Source organism: Phacochoerus africanus, chromosome 8, assembly GCF_016906955.1.
Source record: "Phacochoerus africanus isolate WHEZ1 chromosome 8, ROS_Pafr_v1, whole genome shotgun sequence".
NCBI lineage: Eukaryota > Metazoa > Chordata > Mammalia > Artiodactyla > Suidae > Phacochoerus > Phacochoerus africanus.
In genome coordinates this window covers 59,948,371-59,973,784 of record NC_062551.1, presented here as the reverse complement: position 1 = coordinate 59,973,784, position 25,414 = coordinate 59,948,371, and the positions used below count along the sequence as shown (strand labels likewise).

Below are 25,414 nucleotides of genomic sequence, written 5' to 3'. Positions count from 1 at the left end.
ACACATGTACTCCAATGTTCATAGCAGCATTATTTACCACAGCTAAGACATAGAAACAACTTAAGTGCCCACCGACAGATGAGTGAATAAAGATGTGGTACATATATACAAAGGAATATTACTCAGCCATAAAAAGAATGAAATTCTGCCATTTGCAGCAACATGGATGGACCTAGAGAATATTCTGCTTAGTGATATGTCAAAGACAAATCTGTATATTATTGCTTACATGTGGAATCTAAAAAGTAATACAAGTGAATGTTCATGCAAAACAGAAGGCTCAGGAAAAAAACCCTAGTGGTTACCAGTGGTGAGAGGGAAGGAGGGAAAATTAGGATTAAGAGATACAAAATAACATGTATAAAATAAGCAACAAGTATATGTTTTATATCACACAGTATTAAAGCCATTATCTTTTTGTGTGTGTGTGCATGCCCACAGCAAGTGGAATTTTGTGGCCCAGGGATTGACCCACACTGCTGCACAGACAGCACTGGATCCTTAACCTGCTAAGCTGCAAGGGAATTCTGATTATCTTTTATTAACTTTTAATGGAGCATCATCTGTAAAAACTCTGAATCACTGTGCTGCTATACCTGAAACTCATGTTGTAAACTGTCTATACTTCAAGAAAAATGAATAAAAATGAAATGTTTTACAGAATGTTTTATGATAAAAGACTTTATTAGTATTTGAAACGTCATTTGGAGACAGAATAAAAATTCTGATCTTTCAGTGGCTTGCCCAAGGCCACAAAGCAAATAAAAACCATATAAAAACACAATATTGAAATACATCTGAATAGGGTGCCAGAAGAATCAGGGCTCCTGTTGGTGTCAGTGACTTGTAATTCCTGGGTGCAGAGTAGGCACCCAGATAAAGGCTCTGACACTGATGCTGTGTAGGTGCTCTTGAGTCAGAACGAGGCCAGTGTGCTTGCAGTCAGATTTCTGCCCTTCTGGTCCTGCATCTGCTCCATCATTCACCTATGATGGGCCATTTGGGATTTTTCTTCTCCTCAGCCATCAGAAATCTCTGGGTTTCCTCATCGAGTTCCTCTTTTTTCAGGCTGGTTAAACATACAAGCAGATTTAGTTAATCCATGCCTCTTTTTCTTTCTTGTCTTTGCACCTCATCTTTTCCCATCACCGCCTTCCTGGACAAGCTGTCCTTATCATACATGTTCAATGCCTGGCTCACTCTCAAAAAGCCCTATTTGCAGCCCTGTCCATTTCTGACATGTCAATTTTTCTGAACTGTGGAGGGTTTGAAGCTGCCAACTTGATGTTGCTAAACCCAGGGCTTGTGATTGCTGGAAACTGGCTCCACATCATTGGGCAGGACAAATGTTCTGCTACAAAGCCCTAATTCCACCCAAACGTCAGGGTTTGGGACAGGAAGTCTGTGGACGCTCATGAGAAAAACCAAAGCTATGTTTATTTTTAATGTTTTTTCTCTCTGTTAAAAATAGAGCTGATTTACAGTGTTGTGCCAATTTCTGCTGTACAGCAAAGTGACACGGCTCATTAAAATTTCACAGTAACCTTATGGGGACCGTTCTTGACCTGGCTTGTCATGAAGATACGGAAGGTAAGCAAGGTGAGAGTTGGCCCAAGGTCACACAGCCAGGCCCAAGGTCACACAGCCATCCAGGGAAAGAGCCAGGCACAGATCCCAGCAGTTTGGCTCTAGAGTCCCTGCACCTACACATGAGTTCCTGTTGTGGCTTTGAGTTAAACAGGAGGGTTCAGATTATTGGGTCTTGGTTTTTCTGTGGGTATCAATGTCTCATTTATCTTGGTATCTGCTTATGTGCAACGGTCCTAAGTGTATTTATGTAGATCTTTAAAAATAATGTATCGTTGATTTGCAACATTGTGCCAGTTTCTGCTGTACAGCATAGTGACACAGTCATACATATATATATACATTCTTATCCTGTCTTTTGTCACTTTTCCACCCAAGAGACTGGATATAGTTCCCTATCCTATTCAGTAGGACCTCACTGCTTATCCATTCTAAATATAATAGTTTGTATGTACCAACTCCAAACTCCCCATCCATCCCCTCCCTCCCTGCTTCTCCTTGGCAATCACAAGCCTGTTCTCCATGTCTTTGAGTCCATTCTGTTGTGTGGACAGGTTCATACTAAGTGAAATAAATCAGAAAGAGAAAGACAAACACCATGTGATATCACTTACATGTGGAATCTAAAATATGGCAGTGACTTTATCCAGTTACTTGGGATAGACTATAATGGAAGATATAAAAGAAAAAGAGTGTGTGTGTGTGTGTGTGTGTGTATATATATATATAAATTGGGTCATTTTGCCTGCATCAGAAGTTGACTCGACATTGTAAATCAACTGTACCCTAATAAAAATTTAAAAAATAACATATGGCACAAATGAAGCCACCTAAGGAGCTTCCTCTTATTGTTGGAGTGAAGGAGTCTCCTTCACGCAACCGTTCATCCTAACAGGTTTTTGTGAGACTGCCCACAGTCAGGGAGGGTATGGGGAGATGGGCACTCCTGTACTGGGTTTCATCATTGTCACACTATCTAATTTATGTTGTCATAATTACGAAGTTGAATGATTTCCCCTATTGTCTGCAGGTAGAAGACAGACAACCAGAGGTGATAAATGCCTTGTCTCGGGATCAAGCCAGGATTCCACCACTGGCTCCCGTGACTCAGGAAATACCAGACCATCGAGGTCTGAGCTGCATGCTGTGTTTGGAATCTAGCATCAGTGCAATGAGGATGAAGTCGTGCCAGGCCTGGAAATGTCTAGATGTCCATTTACTAGGATGGACGTTAAAGAGATGGACCTGTATCTTCACTGGACGGAAAGGGTGACGTTCTTAGCACAGGAGTTATACCAATTGCAGCCTGGTAAGTACCTATGGCTGCTCGTTACCTGACAGCAGTTGAAGAAGGGCGGGGTTGGGGGATGAATGAGAGGTGGAGATGCTAAGGATTATCTAGTAAAATAATATTATCTGATAAAATACATATTAACTTTTACTATAATTAATAAAATATTTAGCTGATAATACATATAAATTTCATTATAATTATATTCATAATTATATAGTATATTTAGAACTTTAAATAAAAATATATGTATAATCATACACATATATTACAAGTTATATAATATATATAAAACATGTACATATAATTAAAGTACAAATTATATATAATTATAGATTCAAATTAAATAAGCCTATAATTATAGAAATGACACATTATGTATTTTCTTTTATAAATAGTTCATTGGATTTTATATAATTATATATAATCACAAAATAATTATATAATATATAAATATATAATCATAAAATAATTATATAATATATAAATATATAATCATCATAGTAATTATATAATATATCTATGATTATGAGTCCAATTATAATCTATTTAAATTTTTTCTTCCCATTTCATTGATTCAAATTTTTATTTTAATATGTAATAAGCTTTAATATAAGTACAGACTATATTAAATATAACAATCACACTCTGACATAAACGACAGCAACATCTTCTCAGATCCACCTATCAGAGTATTGACAATAAAAAGAAAAATAAACAAACGGGATCTATTCAAACTTCAAAGTTTCTGCACAGCAAAGGAAACCCTAAACAACACAAAAAGACAACCCACAGAATGGGAGAAAATCTTTGCAAGTGAATCAACTGATAAGGGATTCATCTCCAAAATTTATAAACAACTTCTGCAGCTCCATACCAAAAAAACAACCCCATCAAAAAATGGGCGGAAGATCTAAACAGACAGTTCTCCAAAAAAGACATACAGATGGCCGAGAAACACATGAAAAGATGTTTAGCGTCACTCATTCTTAGAGAAATGCAAATCAAAACCACGATGAGGTACCACCTTACACCAGCCAGAATGACCATCATCCAAAAGTCTACAAACAATAAGTGCTGGAGAGGGTGTGGAGAAAAAGGAACCCTAGTACACTGTTGGTGGGATTGTAAATTGGTGCAACCACTGTGGAAAGCAGTATGGAGATTCCTCAGAAAACTCAACATAGAACTACCATTTGATCCAGCAATCCCACTCCTGGGCATCTATCCAGAGAAAACCAGGACTCGCAAAGACACATGTACTCCAATGTTCATTGCAGCACTATTTACAATAGCCAAGACATGGAAACAACCTAAATGTCCATCGACAGAGGATTGGATCCAGAAGATGTGGTCTATATACACAATGGAATATTACTCAGCCATTAAAAGGAAAGAAATACCAGCATTTTTTGCAACATGGATGGACCTAGAAACTATCATGCTAAGTGAAGTCAGCCATACAATGAGACACCAACATCAAATGCTTTCACTGACATGTGGAATCTGAAAAAAGGACAGACTGAACTTCTTTGCAGAACAGATGCTGACTCACAGACATTGAAAAACTTATGGTCTCTGGAGGAGGCAGTTTGGGGGGTGGGGGATGTGTTTGGGCTGTGGGATGGAAATCCTGTGAAATTAGATTGTTATGATCGTTATACAACTACAGATGTGATAAATTCATTTGAGTAATAAAAAAATGAAAAATAGATTTTGTTCTAGTTCTGTGAAAAAAAAATCATCTATCTTCATCGTTATATACGTTTATGTATTATAATTATGTCATCATTTGAATTATAATAGTACCAGTGCCACCACTGCAGGGACCTGACTCACCATTCCCTGGTCAGTCACTGTGCCGCGTGATGGCTTCATGTCCCGAGACATTTGCATCTTGAACGTAGTGAGGTTACACTGTGGCATTTCCACACCTCAGCCCCAGTCAACCCTTCCTCAGCCCCAGGACTGCCCCCTTCCCCCAGGGAAGCAGTTGCCTACTCACCTGAGAACCTGCAGGGTGCACTCAGGGTGCCTCAGGGCCTCGCAAAGCACCACCACCCCACTGAGGTCCAAGGCATTTCTACCCAGATTCAAAATCCTCAGAGTTTTGCTGCTGGTAAGGACAGAAGAGATATCCTGGCAGCAGGCGCTGGTTAGCTTGCACTCACCCAGCCTGCAGAAGAAGACACTTGGTTAGAAGTGCTTCATCCTGGGGTGAAGAGGATGGCACAGGGGTGGACCATGAGCTGGCCTGTTAGCCAGGGCTCACCCCAGAGCCCCTGAGGACAGCATCTTGCAGACCATGTTACGACGTCGGATGACTGCTCTGTGGCAGACGGTACAGATAGCCACAATGGCCCGTCCCCTCTGGACTCGCAGCATCGTGACTCTGCAGCTCGTTACACTGAGGGCTCAGGTCTGTTCCCCACCCCACGTCTGGGCTGGACTTGTGCCCGGCTGTGGCGACAGGACAGGGTGGGAACCAATTGTGTGAGTTCGGAGCCAACACCATCAATGTTTCTTGCTCTCTCAAACCCCTGAGATGTCGTTATAGGCGGACCACGCCCTCCACAAATTCATGCTGAAACCCTAACCTCAGCACATCCAACGGTGCGCATATTTGGAGATGAGATCTTTACAGAGCACATGAAGCTAAAAGGAGGTCATTGGGATGGGGCCCTAACCTTATATGACTGGTGCCCTTCTAAGAAGAGACAGTTGGACCCAGAGAGGGAAGACATGTGAGGACTCGGAGACGACGGGTGTCTGCACAAGGTGAGGGGCCTTGGAAGGAACCAGCACTGCCAATGGCTTGATCTCAGAATTCTAGCCTCCCGGACTGTGAAGAAAGAGCTGTTTAAGCTCCCAATCTGAGGTCCTTGGTTAAGCCAGCCCTAGCAAACAGACGCAAGTGCCCAGGCTAACCAGGTAGATGTGAGAGTCGTGTAGTCCAGTCAACCTTGTTTTTCTCAGTTCTCAGAGAGCCAGCCAACCTCCAGATGTGGTAGCTAGGGCTCCCAGATGAACCAGGTATTCAGAGATTCCTGCAACCAGCTGCTCGGCTCAGACCTGCAGAGCCAGCCCCCATGGCACCTGCTCACCGATGTAAGCTTTTACCGTTTGCAGTGGCCTGTTACGCCCTGACAGCTAAGGGCCGTGTGTCTCTGGTGGGGCTTTCATTTCCCCATCTCTTTCTGTCCCCAACCCGCCACCTTTTGCCACCCAGGAAGACACAGCCATGGCTCTGAGGATAGGATACCCACCCAAGTATCTCTAAGCGACAGCTGGGATGTGTCAGACCTTCGCACAGCAGCTTCACGCCAGCATCTTCTATGTCATTGTACCCGAGTTGCAGATTTCTCAGGTTCGGATTGACAGGGAGCACGGAGGCAAGTTCTCGACAGCCGGCGGCTGTGATGAGACATTTTAAAATCCTGCAAGAAAACAGTAGTGGTACCACCCTCAAGCGTTACTACCGTGTTGTGTGATAGCAGGAAAAGAAAGGTGGCAAAGTGCTCTTCGCGTCTGTCCCCTAAAGGGACCAGTTGTCACCGTCTTTGTATGTTTGCCGAAGGTCTCTCTTCTCCCTGCGTCTGTGTACAACGGCCCCCATGCAGGTCAGAGCAGACTTCTGCAGGTAGGCTCACTCTTCTGTGACTCTGGTCTCTTTCTACATGGCTTTCAACTTCTATACCTTAAGAATCTCTTCGCATTTTTAAAGCCCCCCTCCCACCTTTTATTCTCAGGTGTTTCTTAGGTATTCCTAACCCTTTGCAAATTCCGTAACATTTTGAAATCTGCTTTTCCAGTGCGACAGCAACAAAGTGTTTCCTTTAAATTGAGATTTCCCTAAAATGAAAATCAGTGTGTGGAGAAGTGCCTTTTGATGACAAGGATTTCGGTTCTTGAACACGGCATGGCTCTCGTTTTTCCTGTATTCTACTGTCATTGGATGGTATTTACTACAAATATGCAATACCTATTGTATTAGATTTATTCCTAGGTCATTTATTTTTTAATCTTTTTATTTTTCCAAGTTCTTTTTGATGCTACTGTGAGTGGTATTTTGATTTTATTAATTTACTGTTTCTTGTTGGCCTGTCAGAAATATTTTTTTTTTGTATTTTGTTCAAGGGAAACTTAGACTCAATTCTGCTAATTTAGCTACAGATTAAAAACTACTTCTGTGTGCATTGCTTATAATTAGATTTCAGTTTTTCCTTTGTATATTTTTAAGCATTACTTGCTTTATATTTTCTCTAGCTTTACTGCTTTTGCTAAGATTTATTGGACAGTGCAGGTTAGAAGTGATTACAGCCAGCAGTCTTATCTTTTTCTTGACACAGAAGAGAAAGCGTTTATCACCTCATCATTAAATAAATGTGTGCTTTAGAGCTTTTGAACATATTTCTTATTAGTTCAAAGAAGTTCCCAAATATTAAGTTTCCAATAGTTAGTACAGTAAATGGATATTGTGTTTTAGTTCAGAGCTTTTTTTCTGTATTTTAGATGATTGCAGTTTTATTTTTAATCATTTGGTATGGGGAATTACATTGATCTTTTACATTCTGAAGCAACGTCTTATTCTTAGGATTAACTGCCCCAACCTGGTCATTATATTTATTTTTAAAGATACGTTTCTGGATTCTGCTTGCTTATAAAAACTGTTCAGTGTTTAAAAAAAAATTCATGACTGACACTGGCCTGTACTAATTCTTTCTAAAATTATTCTTATTGTTTTCTGGTACTAAAATTATACTAGCTTCAAAAGATGGTGAAGTGTCTCTCTTATCCTTCCCATCTTGAAAGAATTTGTGTAAGACAAATTATTCCTTCCTTGACTGCCTGGTAGCCATCATTGATGAAGACTTCCAAGCTTTGGATTTTTTAAGTAAAACTCTTTGACTACTGATTTAATTTCTTAATGATTTAGAATTAGTTTTCATTCTTCTTATGTTTGGATAAGACATTAGTTTAAAAGCTTATCGAGTTCTGAAAAAAATCTCCATTTTTAGGTTTATTGTATAAAGTTGCTTATAATATTGTCTTTTTAGTATGTATAGCATCTGTAGTAATATTTCTTTTCCCACTCTTGATATGGAACTATGCTCTTCACTGTCATAGCCTTCAGTGCCATGTGACATGACATGGAAATGTAGCTTGTCTTGAAGTTCCTGCTGTGGCACAAAGGGATTGGTGGCATCTTGAGTGCTGGGACACAGGTTTGATCCCAGGCCGGGCATTGCCACAGCTGCAGCATAGGTTGCAAATGCAGCTCAGATCTGATCCCTGCCCTGGGAACTCCGTGTGCCGTTTTTTTTGGGTTGGCCAAAAAAAAAGTAGCCTGTCTGAATCAAGATCCATTATAGTTTAAAATACACACCAGATTTTAAAGAGTACAAAAGTGTAAAATATCTCCTTACCAATTTTTATATTAATTACATGTTGAAATGATATTTGATATAAATTTTAATATTAATTTCACATATTTGTTTTAAGTTCTAGAGAATGTAGCTGCTAGAAAGCTTCCCATTCCATATGTGGCTTGTCTGAGTCTTTTCTGATGTGGTATTCAGAAAAGTTTTTATACAGTTTTAAAGGTTATATTCCATTTGCAGTTACTGCAAAGTACTGGCTATATTCCCACGTTGCACAATACACTCTTGTCGCCCGTATTGATCTTTCGGCAGCACCGATGAACATAGTTCTCAGTGTTTGTAAAGAATCTGATTTCAGGCTTTGGTGCCTTTTCTAGCATATGCTTGTTTTGGTTCATTAATTTCTGCTCTCATTTTAATTTTAATTTAATTTATTTATTTATTTTGCTTTTTAGGGCTGTGCCCGCAGCATGTGGAAGTTCCTGGGCTAGGAGTCGAATCAGAGCCACACCTGCTGGCCTCCACCACAACCACAGCAATGTGGGATCTGAGCCGCCTCTGTGACCGACACCACAGCTCATGGCAACGCTGGATCCTCAACCCACAGAGCAAGGCCAGGGATGAAACCCGCAACCTCGTGGTTCCCAGGGGGATTCGTTTCCACTGCACCATGATGGGAACTCCTCATTTTTATTTTCTCTCATCTTTCTCTGGGCTTATTTTATCATTTATCATTTTTTAAGATTGATACTCAGCCCGTTCTTCTTCAGCCTCTGTTTTCTAATATCTGTATGGGCTTCACCTTGATCCCTTGAGTTCGTGGTGAAGTATGTTGTTTTTCATTTCAGCATTCTTCCGATTTCCACTCTGTGTCTTCTTTGATACGTGGATGTTGTCTTGGGAGTACAGGTGGCCCTTGAGCAACACGAGCTGGAACTGCACAGGTCCACGTATATGCAGATTTCTTTCAATACATTTGTGTGGCAGTTCCACACGGTCTGAGGTTGGTTGAGTCTGGATAATTACAGTGGAAGCAGAGGTGCAAAGGGCCAAATGTAAGTGGATTTTTGACCATGTAGAGGATTGGTCGCCGTAACCTCCACATTGTTCAAGGGTCAAGTGTAATTCCACTCGCCTCATGGGAATTAGAGTTCTGTTGAGTAAGATGACAACTTAAATAGTATAATGAAAATAATGCGTCAACAGTACTTTTGGCCTCAAACTATTTTGTCTGAGTAATGTTGCTGCATAAACTTTCTTTTTTGTTAATATTTGCATTGTAAACCTTTTCCAACCTTTCACTCTCACCTCATCTCATTTTTATATTGAGGGGCAATTTACCTGACAGAATGAATCATTTAAAGTGAACATTTCAGTGCCATTTACTCCATTTGTAGTGTTGTACCTCTTACGTGTTAATGTGTCATTTATAAACAATTAAAAAAATAACCCAGAATGATAATGTTTGTCTTAGTTGAAATTCTTTTCTTTTAAATTCCTCTAAAGAATTTATCACATCTGTAGTTGTATAACAATCATAACAATCCAGTTTTACAGGATTTCCATCCCACAGCCCAGGCACATCCCCCCACCCCCAAAACTGTCTCCTCCGGAGACCATAAGTTTTTCAAAGTCTGTGAGTCAGCATCTGTTCTGCAAAGAAATTCAGTCTGTCCTTTTTTCAGATTCCACATGTCAGTGAAAGCATTTGGTGTTGGTGTCTCATTGTATGGCTGACTTCACTTAGCATGATAGTTTCTAGGTCCATCCATGTTGCAAAAAATGCTGGTATTTCTTTCCTTTTAATGGCTGAGTAATATTCCATTGTGTATATAGACCACATCTTCTGGATCTAATCCTCTGTCGATGGACATTTAGGTTGTTTCCATGTCTTGGCTATTGTAAATAGTGCTGCAATGAACATTGGAGTACATGTGTCTTTGTGAGTCCTGGTTTTCTCTGGGTAGATGCCCAGGAGTGGGATAGTTGAAATTCTTGATATTTTTATATTTTATACAATTACTGATATTTTTGATTTTTAAATCTTATTGAGTTTATGTTTATATATCTGCTTCTTGATTTTTCTCTCTTGCTTTCTTTTGAACTAGGGTATGTATTTTTTAATCATTCCATCTTCTGCCAATTTGGGAGTTAGGGATACCATTCAATTTTCTTCTTCTAATGTTTGTAGTGGAAGTTTCTATATCTACAATTAACCCATCAACATTTCAAGTTAATCAACAATTTAACCCTCCTTCTGTACTTAGGACATCAACTTATACTCTGTTATTGCTATCATGCATTTTATATTTTCCTTATCTTTTAAATAACAACTATATTCTTCTTGTAAGCAGTCCATATTTTGTATAGATTTATGTACAAATTAACCATTCTCTTTGCTCTGTATCTTTTCCATCTAGAATTGTTTATTTCTGTTTGAGAGATGTTCTTTAGAATTGCCTTGAGTGATCTGATGATGGGAAACTTAGTATTTATTCTTTAGAAAATATGTTTGTCCTCATTCCTCATGATTTTGGTTGGTTCTAAAACTTAAGTTGGCCATTTCTCCCCAGCATATAGGAAATCTCATTGCACTGCCTTCTGGGCTCTGCTGTTACACTTCAGTCAACTCTTCCTGTCCTTTCTTTAGACCTATGGCTTTCTTACAAACCTCAACACCATCATAGATGTCTTAAGATCCTTATCTGTATATCTGGTGATCTGAAGTTTCTCCATTATGTCAAACTAGGGGCAAATAAAGATGGTTTAACTTGTGAGTTGGAATCTTTCATCAGTTATGGAAAGGTTTTAGCCATTACTTTTTTTTTTGTCTTTTTGCTATTTCTTGGGCCGCTCCCGCGGCATATGGAGGTTCCCAGGCTAGGGGTTGAATCAGAGCTGTAGCCATCGGCCTATGCCAGAGCCACAGCAACGTGAGATCCGAGCCACGTCTGCAACCTACACCACAGCTCACGGCAACGCCGGATCGTTAACCCACTGAGCAAGGGCAGGGATCTAACCCGCAACCTCATGGTTCCTAGTCAGATTCGTTAACCACTGTGCCACAACAGGAACTCCTTTAGCCATTACTTCTTAAAATATCTTCTCTTTCTGGGATTCTCACTACATGTGTTAGAACATCTTCTATTCTATAGGTCTCACAGTCTCTCTTCTCTATTTTACATCTTTTCTCACTTCATGCTGCCTTCTGGAGGGTTGTGATCTGCCTTCTATCTTACCAGTTTTCTCTTTATGTCTAGTCTGCTGTTCAACGCATCAAGTTTTTGATCTTGTGTTTATAATTTCTAGTTCCTCAGTTTCATGCTTTCCCTCAATTTACCGATTTTATTTTATGGTTCCTTTTCTCTAAGATATTTAAACATGCTGTTTTTCTTAAAACTTAGTGAATGTAATTTATTTTGCATATAAGTCTTGTCACTTTAATTTGAAGTCTGCTGTGTGTTTGTTTTGGTTTGTTCTTGCTCACTAGTCCTTGTCTTATTTTAATCATGCCATGTTTAATGACCTTGAAAGATCAACTTATGAATAAGTTGAGGCCAGTTATCCTGTTATCCTATTATCTACCTCCCAGATAGGGTGTGCACTCCAGGTGTCTAGAGTTAGGGCTAGTTTCAGGGTTTTTTTAAAACCTCTTTTCTCAAGGATTTTTGGCCAACTTCACATGGTCTACATATAGTCTACTTCATAGACTACTTCTGGCTCAGCTTCCATAAGCTTTTAATATTAAAAAACTTATCTGATATTTTATCAGACCAGCTTTTGGCTTAAGGACTGAGCCAGATAACCTAACCCAGTGTTATGAGGTCAAGAATATATCTTGCTCTTTTCTCACATTATTTAACGTTCTCCATGCAAGGAATACAAAGTTCTAAACTCTGAGATTTCTTGGTGGATTAGGTAAAATAATTCTGCCTGATCCCCCAGAGCCTCTTGATTTGCAGGAAAGAGACATTTGATGGTGAAATGCTATCCTAACTGGTAACTCCAAAACACCACCACTACCACAAGGTTACCCAAATGTTTATCACTTTTATGGCCTAAAATTAGGTTTTTTCATTATCTCCTTTCCCATTACTCTTTTAGTGCCCTTATTCCTTCCTAATGCATCCCTTTGATTATCTGTGTTAGTTCCCACATATATTATCAAGTCTCTCGTCCCCTTGTTTAAACTTTGTATCTGGAATTTCAGTTCTCCTTTTCCACCTGGCGAAACTTGTCCAACTTGCAGGATACATGCCAAACCTCCAACCATTAAGCCATCCCTTTGGCCCCAGTCATAATTCCCCTCTTTCTCTCTCAGCCCTTATGCATAAATACTCTGTTGAATGAACCCTTTACAACTTATCAGATCTGTGGCACAGGAGTCAAGGTACAGATTTGGTCACCTGAAAGTCTGTGCAAGAATCTGAAACAATACAAACAATGTGGGTTTGAACTGCATGTGGATATTTTTCAACATTAAATACTACTGCACTCATGGGCCATGGCTGGTTGAATCTGCAGATACAGAAGGCAGATTATACCTTCTGGACAAATTAACTTACAGTGTATTGTTCCAGGGTCAACTGTATTCTTCAACCCTCACATTCTGAAGCACAGACACTGTGGCTTTCCTCAACTCTAAGTGACTTCTCAGCAGTCCAAGCCCCTGCAAAGTGAGCCTCAAGGACACCTACCACAGTGACTGCAGGTGGCAACCTGGCTCTTTCAATGCCTCACAGAGAAGCTTCAGTTTTTCATCTTTCAGGATATTTGATGTGAGGTCCAGATGGATCAAGCTTTTGTTACACAGAAGAACTTCATAGAGGTTTGTCCAGCAGTGTTGATCGAGGTAGCAGTGACCTAAACTGTGGGGACAAAATATGGGAGAAAAGGGAAATATTACAGAGAGCTTCATGTAACTCCACAGTACAGATAGTATTCCTGTAAACCCACACTCAGGAAATCCCCACATGAGACCACGAACTTCTAGCCTGTCTGAAAATAAATCCCTGTGTCTTTTTACTCACCTCATAGAGGTATTAGAAAATAAATCTGACAAAGTCATGCAGAAGGAAGACTATGGCACATCAAATTCTCTAAGAGAACTTAGAAAAGTTTGGTTCCAATTCTTTATCTGCTGCCATTTTTGGACAAGGCATTTACCTTCCAAAATTGCTTCTTCATGGATTGGCGAAGTGCATTGGATGGCCTTAAAAACCCTCTTCAACTTTTTCAATTCAGATATTCTGTAAAATCATAAACTCAGGGCTTTCAAAGGGATGCATATTTACTTTGGAAAAATTGTGAGGTATAAAGAGTAAAGCGGAGGTTCCAACCTGGTGACGAGGGAGCCACATATGGCCAACGGTCACTTAAATCTGCTGGGACTTTTACATTTTAAAAAATTAGTTGCCACCATTTTAAACACCAATAAAGTTTTTTTAAAATGATTTTAATTTTTTTTTTCCATTATAGCTGGTTTACAGTGTTCTGTCAAATTTCTACTGTACGATATGGTGACCCAGTTACACAAATGTCCAATAAGGTTTTATGTAAAATCCGTATCTTCAGCTTCTGCAGAAGATTTGGGTACCTGACATTACTGGGTGGACATTTCCATGTTGTGATACAGAGGGCTGGGCGGGAGGCAGTAGCTGCTTCCTACGGGTGGGTCACATGACCTCCATCCTCAGCAGGGCCCAGCAGCTCATCGGTCTTAATTCTTTGGCACCACTAGGCATTTGTGTCTGTGATAACGAGTACAGAAAAATCACAGATATCGGCACAAAAACAGACATATAGACCAGTGGAACAGGATAGAAAGCACAGAAAGAAATTCATGCACCTATGGCCAGTTAATCTCTGAAAAAGGAGGCAAGGCTGTACAACGGGGAAAAGACAGTCTCTTCAATAAGTAGTGCTGGGAAAACCAGACAGCTAATTGTAAAAGAAGGAAATCAGAACGCTCTCTAAAACCATACACAAAATAAACTCAAAATGGATTAAAGGTTCAGATACTATAAAATTCCTAGAGGAAAACATAGGCAGAATGCTCTTGACATAAATTGCAGCAACATCTTTTTTGAACTACCTCCTAGAGTAATGAAAATAGAAATAAAAGTAAACCAATGGGATCTAATTAAATTGAAAAGCTTTTGCACAGCAAAGGAAACCATTAACACAATGAAATAACAATTTTGCAAATGGGGAAAAGGTCTTTGCAAATGAAGCGACTGGCAAGGGATTAATCTCTAAAATGTACAAACATGTCATACAGCTTTATATCAAAAAATAAGCAACCCAATTAAAAATGGTCATAAGATCTAAACAGACATTCCTGCCAAGAGAACAAACAGATGGCCAAAAAGTACATAAACAGATGCTTGCCATCACTAATTATTAGAGAAATGCAAATCAAAACTACAATGAGATATCATCTTATACAAGTTAAAATGGACATTATCAAAAAGTTTGCACACTATAAATGCTGGAGAGGGTGTGGAGAAAAGGGAAACCTATTACCCTGTTGGTGGGAATGTAATCTTGTGAAACCACTGTGCAAAAAACAGTATGACGATTCCTCACAAAACTAAATAAAAAACTACCAATGATCCAGCAATCGCACTCCTGGGCATCTATCTGGAGAAAACCATAGTTTGAAAAGGGTACATCCACCCCCCCCCATACTCATGGTAGAAATATTTATAATTGCCAAGACACAGAAGCAACATAAGTGTTCATCAGCAGAAGACTAGATAAGGAAAACATGGTGCAGCAGAATACTATGCAGCCACGAAAAAGCATGATATAATGCCATTCGCGGCAACATGGATAGACCCAGAGATTATCATACTAAGTGAAACAAGTCAGACAGAGAAAGGTAAAGACCACAAATATTTGGAATCTAATAGAAATATGCAATAGAACTTACAAAACAAACAGACTCAAGATTTCAAAACCATCTACTAATTTTAGGCTTTGTCTGTTCTTTGATTGTTTTAGATGTAAGGTTAGGTTGTTTATTTGAGCTTTTTCTTCTTTCTTGAGGTAGGATTTTATTGCTATAAACTCTCCTCTCAGAACTGCTTTTGCTATGTCCGATAGGTTGGGGTTGTTGTATCTTCATTGTCATTTGTGTCTAAGTATCTTTTGATTTCCTCTTTGATTTCCTCAGTGATCCATTGGTTGTTCAGTAGCATATTGTTTAGCTTCCATGACTTTGTATAATTTGATGTTTATTTCTTGTAGTTTATTTCTAGTCTCTTAGCATTGTGGTCAGAGAAAATGCATTGGATAATTTCAACTTTTAAAAATTTATCATGGCTTAAGATCAGAGCAGAAATAAATGAAATAGAGACAAAGAAAACAATAGAGAAGATCAGTGAAACCAAAACTTGGTTCTTTGAAAAGATCAACAAAATTGATAAACCTTTAGCCAGATTCATCAAGAAAAAAGGGAGAAAGCTCAAATCAATAAAACTAGAAATGAAAAAGGAGAAATCAAAACTCACTCCACAGGAATGCAAAGAATCCCAAGAGATGGCTATAAGCAACTAGATGCCATTAAAATGGACAACATAGAAGAAATGGACCAATTCTTACAAAGTACAACCTACCAAGACTGAACCAGGAAGAAATTGAAAATATGAACAAACCAATCACAAGCACAAAAATTGAAAATGTGGTTAAAAACCTTCCAAAAAAACAAAATTCCAGGACCTGATGGCTTCGCAGGTGAATTCTATCGAACATTCAGAGCAGAATCTCTTCTGAAACTCTTTCAAAAATAGCACAGGAAGAAACACTCCCAAGCTCATTCTACAAGACCACCATCACCCTGATACCAAAACTGGACAAGGACAACCCCCAAAAAAGGAAATTCCAGACCAATATCACTGAACATAGATGCATAAGTCCTCAACAAAATACTAGCAAGCAAGTCCAAAAGGATCATAAATGAAGTAGGATTTATCCCAGGGATGCAAGGATTCTTCAATATCTGCAGATCTATAAATGTGATATACTGCATCAACCAAATGAAGAATAAAAACCATATGATCATCTCAATAGATGAAGAAAATGCTTTTGGCAAAATTCAGCACACGTTTCTGATAAAAACTTTCCAGAGAATCTGCATAGAGGGAACCTACCTCAACATAATAAAAACCATATGTGAAAAACCCACAGATAACATCATTCTCAATGGAGAAAAATTGAAAACCTTTCCACTAAGATCAGGAACAAGACAAAACGTCCACTTTCACCACCATTACTCAACATAGTTTTGGAAGTTCTAGTCGTGGCAGTCAGGGAAGAAAAAGAAATAAAAGGAATCCAAACTGGAAAAGAAGCAGTAAAACTATCACAGTTTGCAGGTGACATGATACTCTACTTAGAAAACTCTAAAGACAGGACCAGAAAACTGTCAGAACTCATCAATCAATTTGGTAAAGTTGTATGATACAACATATAATACACAGAAATCAATTGCATTTGTATATACTACTAATAAAAGATCAGAAAGAGAAAGCAGAGAAACCATCCCATTTATAATCACATCAAAAAGAATCAAATACCTAGTAATAAACCTACCTAAAGAGACAAAAGAACTATACTCTGAAAACTATAAAATGTTGCTGAAAGCAATCAAAGACAACACAAACAGCTGGAAAGACATACCATACTCTTGGATGAGAAGAATAAATACTGTCAAAATGATTATACCACCCAAGGCAATCTACAGATTCAGTGGAATCCCTATCAAATTACCAAAGACATTCTTCACAGAACTAGAACAGAATCCCCCCCCCCTTTTTAGGGCTGCACCCATGTCATATGGAAGTTCTCAGGCTAGGAGTTGAATTGGAGCTGCTGCTGCTGGCCTACTCCACAGCCAAAGCAATACCACATCTGAGCTGTATCTATGACCTATACCACAGCTTATGGCAAACACCAGATACTTTAACCCACTGAGCAAGGCCAGGGATCAGACCCATATCCTCATGGAATCTCATCCAGCTCGTTACCACTGAACCACAACAGGAACTTCCCAGAACAGAAAATTTTAAAATTTGAAAACTCAAGAGATCCTGAATAGCCAAAGCAATATTGCAAAATAAAAATGAAAATGGAGTAATCAATCTTCCTGACTTGAGATAATACTACAAAGCTACATTCATTTAAACAGTATGATACTGGCACAGAAACAGAACTATAGACCAATGGAACAGGATAGACAGCCCAGATATAAACCCAAGTACCTATAGGCAACTGATCTATGACAAAGGAGGACAGAACATACAGTGGAAGAAAGATAGTCTCTTCAATAAATGGTGCTGGGAAAACTCTACAGCTACATGTAAAAGAATGAAAGTAGAACACTCTTTCACACCATATACAAAAATAAACACAAAATGGATCAAAGGCCTAAATATAAGGCCAGACGCTCTAAAACTCCTAGAGGAAAACATAGGCAGAAGGCTCTTTGACATAAATCACAGCAAGGTCGTGTTGGATCCACCTCCTAGAATAATGACAATATAGACAAAAATAAACCAGTGAGACCTCATCAAACTCAAAAGCTTTTGCACAGCAAAGGAAACCATTAAAAAAAAATGAAAAGAACCCACAGAATGTGAGAAAATCTTTGTAAACAATGCAACAGACATGGGCCTAATCTCCAAAATAGACAAGCAACTCATGCAACTCAACAACAACAAAAAACAAACAACCCAATTGAAAAATGGGCAAAAGACCTAAATAGACATTTCTCTAAAGAAGACGTTTGGATGGCCAACAGGCATATGAAAAAAATGCTATCACTAATTATTAGAGAAATGCAAATCAAAACTACCGTTAGGTACTTCCTCAGAATGGCCATCATTAGTAAGTCTACAAATAACAAATGCTGGAGAGGTTGCAGTGAAAAACATACCCACCTCCACTGTTGGTGGGAATGTAAATTGGTACAATCACTATGGAAAACAATATGGAGGTTCCTGAGAAGACTAAATGTAGAACTACCACATGACCCAGCAGTCCCACTCGTGGGCATATATCTGAACAAAACTTTCATTGAAAAACGTACATGCACCCACATATTCATCACAGCACAATTCCCAATAGGCACAACATAGAAACAACCTAAATGTCCATCAACAGATGAATGGATTAGGAAGATGTGGTACATATATACAATGGAATATTATTCAGCAATAAAAAGACAAACTAATGCCATTTGCAGCAACATGGAGTGAGGTAGAGACTCTCATACTAAATGAAGTGAGTCAGAAAGAGAAAGACAAAGCTTTCCTTAAAAAATACACATACCTGCATGTTCAATGCAGCACCATTCATAATAGCCAAGACATGGAAACAACCCAAATGTCCATCAACAGATGATTGGATTAAGATGATGTGGTATATATACACAGTGGAATACTACTCAGCCATAAAAAAGAACAAAATAATGCCATTTGCAGCCACATGGATGGAACTAGAGATTCATTCTGAGTGAAATAAGAAAGAGAGAAACAAATACCATATGATATCACTTATATCTGGAATCTAATATAAGGTACAAATGAACCTTTCCACAGAAAAGCATGGACTTGGAGAATAGACTTGTGGTTGCCAAGGGGGAGGGGGAGGGAGTGGGGTGGTTGGGGAGCTTGGGGTTCACAGATGCAGACTATTGCCTTTGGAATGGATTAGCAATGAGATCCTACTGTGTAGCACTGAGAACTATGTCTGGTCACTTGTGATGGAGCATGATAATGTGAGAAAATAGAATGTATACATGTATGTGTAACTGGGTCACTATGCTGTACAGTAGAAAAAAATAATGCATTGGGGAAATTAAAAAGAATACCTTATGATATCATGTATTTGTGGAATCTAAAATATGGAACAGATGATCCTATCCAAAAAAATCAGAAAGTGATCATGGCCTAGGAAAGCAGACTTGGGGTTTCCACGGGGAGAGTGGAGGGAGTGGGATGGATGGGCATTTTGGGGCTTTTTTTGGATGCAACCTGTTATCCTTGGAGTGAATGGGCAATGGGACCCTACTGTACAGCACAGGGAAATGTGTGTGATTGGGTCACTTTACTGTACAATAGAATTTGAAGAAACATTGTAAATCAACTATACTTCAATAATAATAATTATAATAGTAGGAAAAACACCACAAACCTATGTTTACTAAAGTGGAACTATTGGGGGTGGGGATTAAGTTAGGCAGTTGGGATTGATGTATACACACTACTGTATATATAATAGATGGGTATGGGGACCTACTGTATAGGGAAATTTACTCAGTACTATGTGGTAAACTATACGCAAGAATCTAAAAAGGAATGGGTATGTGTATATGTATAACTGATTTTACTGTACCCTTGAAATTAACACAACATTGTAGTCAACTACATTGCAATAAAATTAAAAAATAAAATGGTACTTAGAATATAGAATATAAAATGATACTTAGAATATAGAATATAAAATGATACTTAGAATATAAAAAAACAAAAAAGAAAACTGTGGAGGATCCACAGTTTTATATCCTGATTTTTTTTTTAGGAGCACACCTGTGGCATATAGAAGTTCCCAGGATAGGTGTCAAATCAGAGTTGCAGCTACTGGCCTAAGCTATAACCATGGCAACACTGGACCTGAGCTGCACCTGCACCCCATGCCACTGCTTGCAGCAAGCTGGATCCTTAACCCACTGAAAAAGCTAGGGATCGTACTTGCATCTTTATGGAGACTATGTTGGATCCTTAACCTGCTGAGCCGTGATGAGAACTCCTATATTCGAATGTTTTACAAGCCTTTTTTCTCATGGTTAAAAATTACACACACAAGGAAAACCAGTTTATGGTTACCAAAGGGGAAAGGGGTGGTAGGTGATAAATTAGGAGTTTGGGATTAACATATATACACTACTGTATATAAAATAGATAACTAACAAGGACTTACTGTATAGCATAGGGAACTATACTCTAGTTTAATATTCTGTAATGATCTATAAGGGATAAGAATCTGAAAAAGCTTTCATTCACATGCTCATATATATATAATTATTATACTGATATGTATTATAACATATTAAATAGATCATATATGTGTATGTATTTATATGCACACATATATAATTGAATCACTTTGCAATACACCTGAAACCAACACAACCTTGTAAATCAATTATACTTAAAAAAGAAAAAAGTTAACAAAAACTATACTTCAAAATTAAGATCTCTTTCTCTACAGAAATTTTTTCAGTTATAAAGTGAACCTCAATTTTAAAAAACTGTTTATATTGGCAGGTGAATGGATTATAAAGATGTGGTACATATATACAATGGAATACTACTCAGCCATTAAAAATGAAATAATGGCATTTCCAGCAACATGGATGCCACTAGAGATTTTCATACGAAGTGAAGTCAGTCATAAAGAGAAAGGCAAATACCATATGATATCATTTATATGTGGAATCTAAAATGTGGCACAAATGAACTTATATATATATCAACAGAAACACACTCATGGACTTATGGTTGCCAAGGGAGTCGGGGGGGGAGGAGTGGGATGGACGGGGAGTTTGGGGTTTGTAGATGAAAACTATGACATTGAGAATGGATAAGCAATGAAGTCCTGCTGTCCAGCACAGGGAACTATGTCCAGTCTCTTGGGATAGACCATCGTGGAAGATAATATAAGAAAGGGAAAAGATACATGTGTGTGACTGGGTCACTTTGCTGTACAGCAGAAACTGGTACAACACTGTAAATCAACAATAATTAAACTATTTCCTACCTTAGTGGCAGTGTAATAATAAATCATAATGCTAAAACATGATTTACTGAGCAGTTACTCTGTAACATTTCATATCAGTTGAATATTTTGCTATTTTTAAACCATGTCTGTCTTTACAAGACCTTGGCAAACATAAACAACCAAAAGTTATTTTGCTTCTTAGCAAAAGTGTTGCTTTTCAGGAATCAAGGAAGTGCAAACTATTGTAACTGTTAAGTGGAATATACTTTCACTTTAGGTTATTTTACTTTTAGGATTAAAGGGCTAAATTTTTCTTTCATTAAAAAAAAGTTTTATTGAAGTATAGTTGATTTACAGTGCTGTAGTTATGTCTGCTGTACAGCAAAGTGATTCAGTTATACACACCAAATTTTAAATTAAATACATTCCTTAAAGATGTTTAGCTTGTGTTTGTAAGACCTCACTTAATAGTAATATAATATTGTATGAACGTCTCCCTATCTAGATATTGATTTCAACACAGGAATGATTCCATGTTGCCTTCTTCCAACATCTTTCGTGCCATACTCTCTGTATATCTCATTTTGGTTTCTCTATTTTTGGTTGAAGTGTAGTTGAAATACAGCATGCTGTGTTTTTACAGCGTGTTGTACATTTAAATTGTGCAGTTTATGTGTGCACCCATGAAACCATCCCCATCAGGCTAGGTGACTTATCCATCAGCCACAAAAGATCCCTCATGCCACTTGGTCATTCTCCATCCTGTCCCATCCAAGATTATGCAGACACTGATCTGGCTTGTGTCCCTATTGAGTAGTTTGCGTTTTTTAATTTTATCCTCCAATGTGTGCTCTTTTTTTTACCCCCCATAGAGTCTCCTGGGTTTTCTGCACAGAAGCCATATTTTTAAGAATAAAGAATTCTGTATCATTCTTCCATTTCTGGATTCCTGAGCTTTGTTCTGGGAGCCACAGTCAAGGTGCTTGAAAATGGTGTGATCTTCTTCAGGGGATGCTTTCAAGCATTTTGGGGGCAGGACTGGAGTTGTGTTCAGTTGACGGCTAATTCTATCCCCTCCCAAGGTGAAGGCATTGGGAGAACTTGACCCCACGGCCTCATGAATTACGGAACAGGAGCTCTTCGCTGTTCCCTGGTTTGTGTGCATGCCAGACACCGTCCTGGTCCCTTCATGTGCTTCTTTCCCTGGCCTCGGGTCATTTTCTTGTGCGTGTACTGTTCAGACCTCTGCTGAACATTTGAGGGGAACAGTCTTCAGACTCCTGGTGTTTTCTCTCCTCTGGTGCGCCATCCTGCGACCTCCTGCAAGTCCCCTAGACCCTCAGCCAACCTCTCCTCAACCCAGGAGTCTGCCAAGTCCCTCCCAAGTTTTCCCATCCTCGACTGTGTCCTGGAAACTCTCCCCAGGTAGACAATGGGGGCAGTTACAAGTCTCACCTTATTTCCTGTCTCTCAGGAGTCACTGTCCTATTGCCATGATAGCCGGTGTTTTAAACCGCTGTTTTCCTTAGTTATTTTTGGTTGTTTGGGATAGGAGGTTAAATCCAGTCTCTGTTTCTCCATTTTGGCTGGAAGCATATAGGCTCAGATTTTCTTGATTTATTCTTAGCATACTCTTACTTTCACATAGCTCAAACTCCAAAAAACCCAAAAGTATAAATAGAAAAAAGGTTTCCCTGCCACCCTGTGTCCCAGCCTTCCAGTTCTATTTCCCTGTGGCAACCTTCATCATACATTGTATATCTCCTCCAGGGATATTTGTGAAAAAGAAAACAAAAGACATCTGACCCTTGAACAATGCAAGGGCTAGAGGCACTCACAGTCAGTGGAGTTGAAAATCTGAGTATAATTTACAATCCACTCCCCACATCCACGGATTCAACCAACCATGGATTGCAGTAGTCTGTCGTACAGGTTTGTGAAAAACAAAAATCCACATGAGTTGGCCCGAGCAGTTCAAACCCCTGTGGTTCAAAAGCCCGCTGTACACACACATGCATGTTTATCTTCCCACCACTTCCTTTTTATACATGTATGCGTATGAACTGCAGATATCAGAACTGTATTAATAGATAATCCACCGACTCTGTATGGTACTAACTCATCCATTCTTCTCTGTGAATTCCATGTACCCTCAAATGTGCTTCTAGGTTGGTCGATTCCCTCATCCTGTTCCTGCAGGAAAAGCGTGCTCAGTGTTAAATGAGGTCAGCGCTCCCGTGGACGTCCTGCTCTGCCCGCATCCTTGCCCAGGACCCACAATTGAGAGTGCAGCTCACATCTTCTTAACAGGTAAAAGCTCTTGACCTGAGAGGTACTGGTGTCTGTGCTAAGTGCTTTAATCCAGCCTGACGTCCTTAGAAACTTAATGTGGGCTCTGTATGTGCTTGGTAGTGCACTGTATCATTGCAGTGCTCCTGAGACCTGCAGGACAGAATTCACACCCTTCCTCTGTTTACAGAGAAGCAAAGTGAAGCCGAGAGTGTTTAAGTACCTTGCCCAAGAGGAGAATGTGTACGTCGTAAACCCAGAAGTGGAACGCAAACCCTTCTGATTCCCGAGCCTACACTTTAAAACTCTCTGCTCTGCAGCCTCCAGCAATGGGTAGGTTTCTTGTCAGCCGGCCCGGGTTCACACTACCTGTCTCCGTGGTCCTCTGGTGGGACTCACCCCGCCTTCACTTACTCCAAGACCCTCAGAGCACAGTCTGGCTGACACAGGACCTTACACAGCAGGGGTGCCCCTGGGGCCAAGTAGTTGCGTGAGACATTAAGATTCAGCAGTTTCCTGCGGCTCCTTAGGATCTGGGAAAAGGCTGAACAGTCCTCCACCGAGAGCCAACATCCTGCCACCCTGTAGGCAACAGAAAACGTCCCATGCCTTTGGTTTCTACTTCCCCGGCTCATTCTTCTTGCCCGTCTTGTCAGCACAAGGCTGCACGTATTTGCTCTGCTTGAGAACGTCACGGGCCCCGCCTCTCTTGATGGCCGCTGCCCAGTCTACAGGCAGCAGCGAGTGATGACCTGAGGCACAGGCAGCCTCCATTACCATCCGTCCCTGGCTTCAGCGTACCCAAGGATGTCTCACTGCTTTTAGGGAAGATCTCCAGATACAGCACATGATCTGCAAGCGTGATTCCTTGATCCTTCAGTCCCAGTCACATGGGTTAGTTTCAGTTATTCTCCTTCAAGTATTTATTCTTGTTTGCTGTTCTCCAAACGCATACCCCGTAGGTAACTTAGGGTTTTTGTGCTTGTTCACCCTGAGTGGAAGGCTCTTTGCCTGGCCTTTGGTTAGATGGAACCTCATCCTTCAGGTCTCTGTTCAAGCAACGTTCCCCATGGGACGTTCCGTGGAAGACACTTTCAGTGGGACTCCCACAAGGTCGCCGCTTGCTGGCTTGCTTGGGTCTGCCAGGGTGGCCAGTGATTACGGTTTTCTATGGTTTCAGCCACTGTCCTTCCATCTGGCTGCCATAAAATGTAAATTAGACCCAGAGACAATAAAGATGTAAATGATGGTGATAGGTGTCAAGAAATGGAAATGTGGAGTTCCTGTCGTGGCGCAGTGGTTAACGAATCCAACTGGGAACCATGAGAGTGCGGGTTTGGTCCCTGCCCTTGCTCAGTGGATTGACGATCTGGCGTTGCCATGAGCTGTGGTGTAGGTTGCAGACGTGGCTCGGATCCCGCGTTGCTGTGGCTCTGCCGTAGGCCGGTGGCCACAGCTCCGATTCGACCCCTAGCCTGGGAACCTCCATATGCCGCGGGAGCAACCCAAGAAATAGCAAAAAGACAAAAAAAAAAAAAAGAAAAAGAAAAGAAATGGAAATGTAATTGGCACAACACCCATGGGTCCTAATATTTTTCTCAGATTGTTCTATGGCAGTGCATGGTTTTCAAATTTCATTAGCCGTGGCACTGGGAACTCTGTCAATTATGATGGAACACGTAATGTGAGAAAAAAGAATGTGTACATGTAAGTGTAACTGGGTCACCATGCTGTGCAGTAGAAAAAAATATATATAAAGAAATAAAAGATTTGTTCTAGCCTTAAGATATTATTTTTAAGAAGCAGAAACACACCAAGGCAGATATTAATCAAACTGGACAAAATTAAATATGAGGGAACTAAAAAAAAATTAAGTATGCATGAGCAAAATGAAATATAAGTGAAAATTCACATGAGGGAACCATATCCAGCCACCAGACATTTAAATATGCTGGGACTGGAGTTCCCGTCGTGGCGCAGTGGTTAACGAATCCGACTAGGAACCATGAGGTTGCGGGTTCGGTCCCTGCCCTTGCTCAGTGGGTTAACAATCCGGCGTTGCCGTGAGCTGTGGTGTAGGTTG

At 39.7% G+C, this 25,414-nt stretch overlaps 1 protein-coding gene across 1 annotated transcript in view; it reads right to left on the bottom strand.

Moving 5' to 3' along the window:
- Positions 1 to 978: 978 nt before the first annotated feature.
- NLRP4 (NLR family pyrin domain containing 4) overlaps positions 979 to 25,414 on the bottom strand; it is a 38,454-nt gene continuing 14,018 nt past the window's right edge. The window contains exons 5-9 of the mRNA XM_047791389.1: positions 23,746 to 23,913; positions 12,957 to 13,127; positions 6,145 to 6,315; positions 4,884 to 5,054; positions 979 to 1,069 (exon numbers count right to left, since the gene is read on the bottom strand). Coding sequence (XP_047647345.1) covers positions 979 to 1,069; positions 4,884 to 5,054; positions 6,145 to 6,315; positions 12,957 to 13,127; positions 23,746 to 23,913 — 772 coding nt within the window. The remainder of the gene's footprint in view (positions 1,070 to 4,883; positions 5,055 to 6,144; positions 6,316 to 12,956; positions 13,128 to 23,745; positions 23,914 to 25,414) is intronic.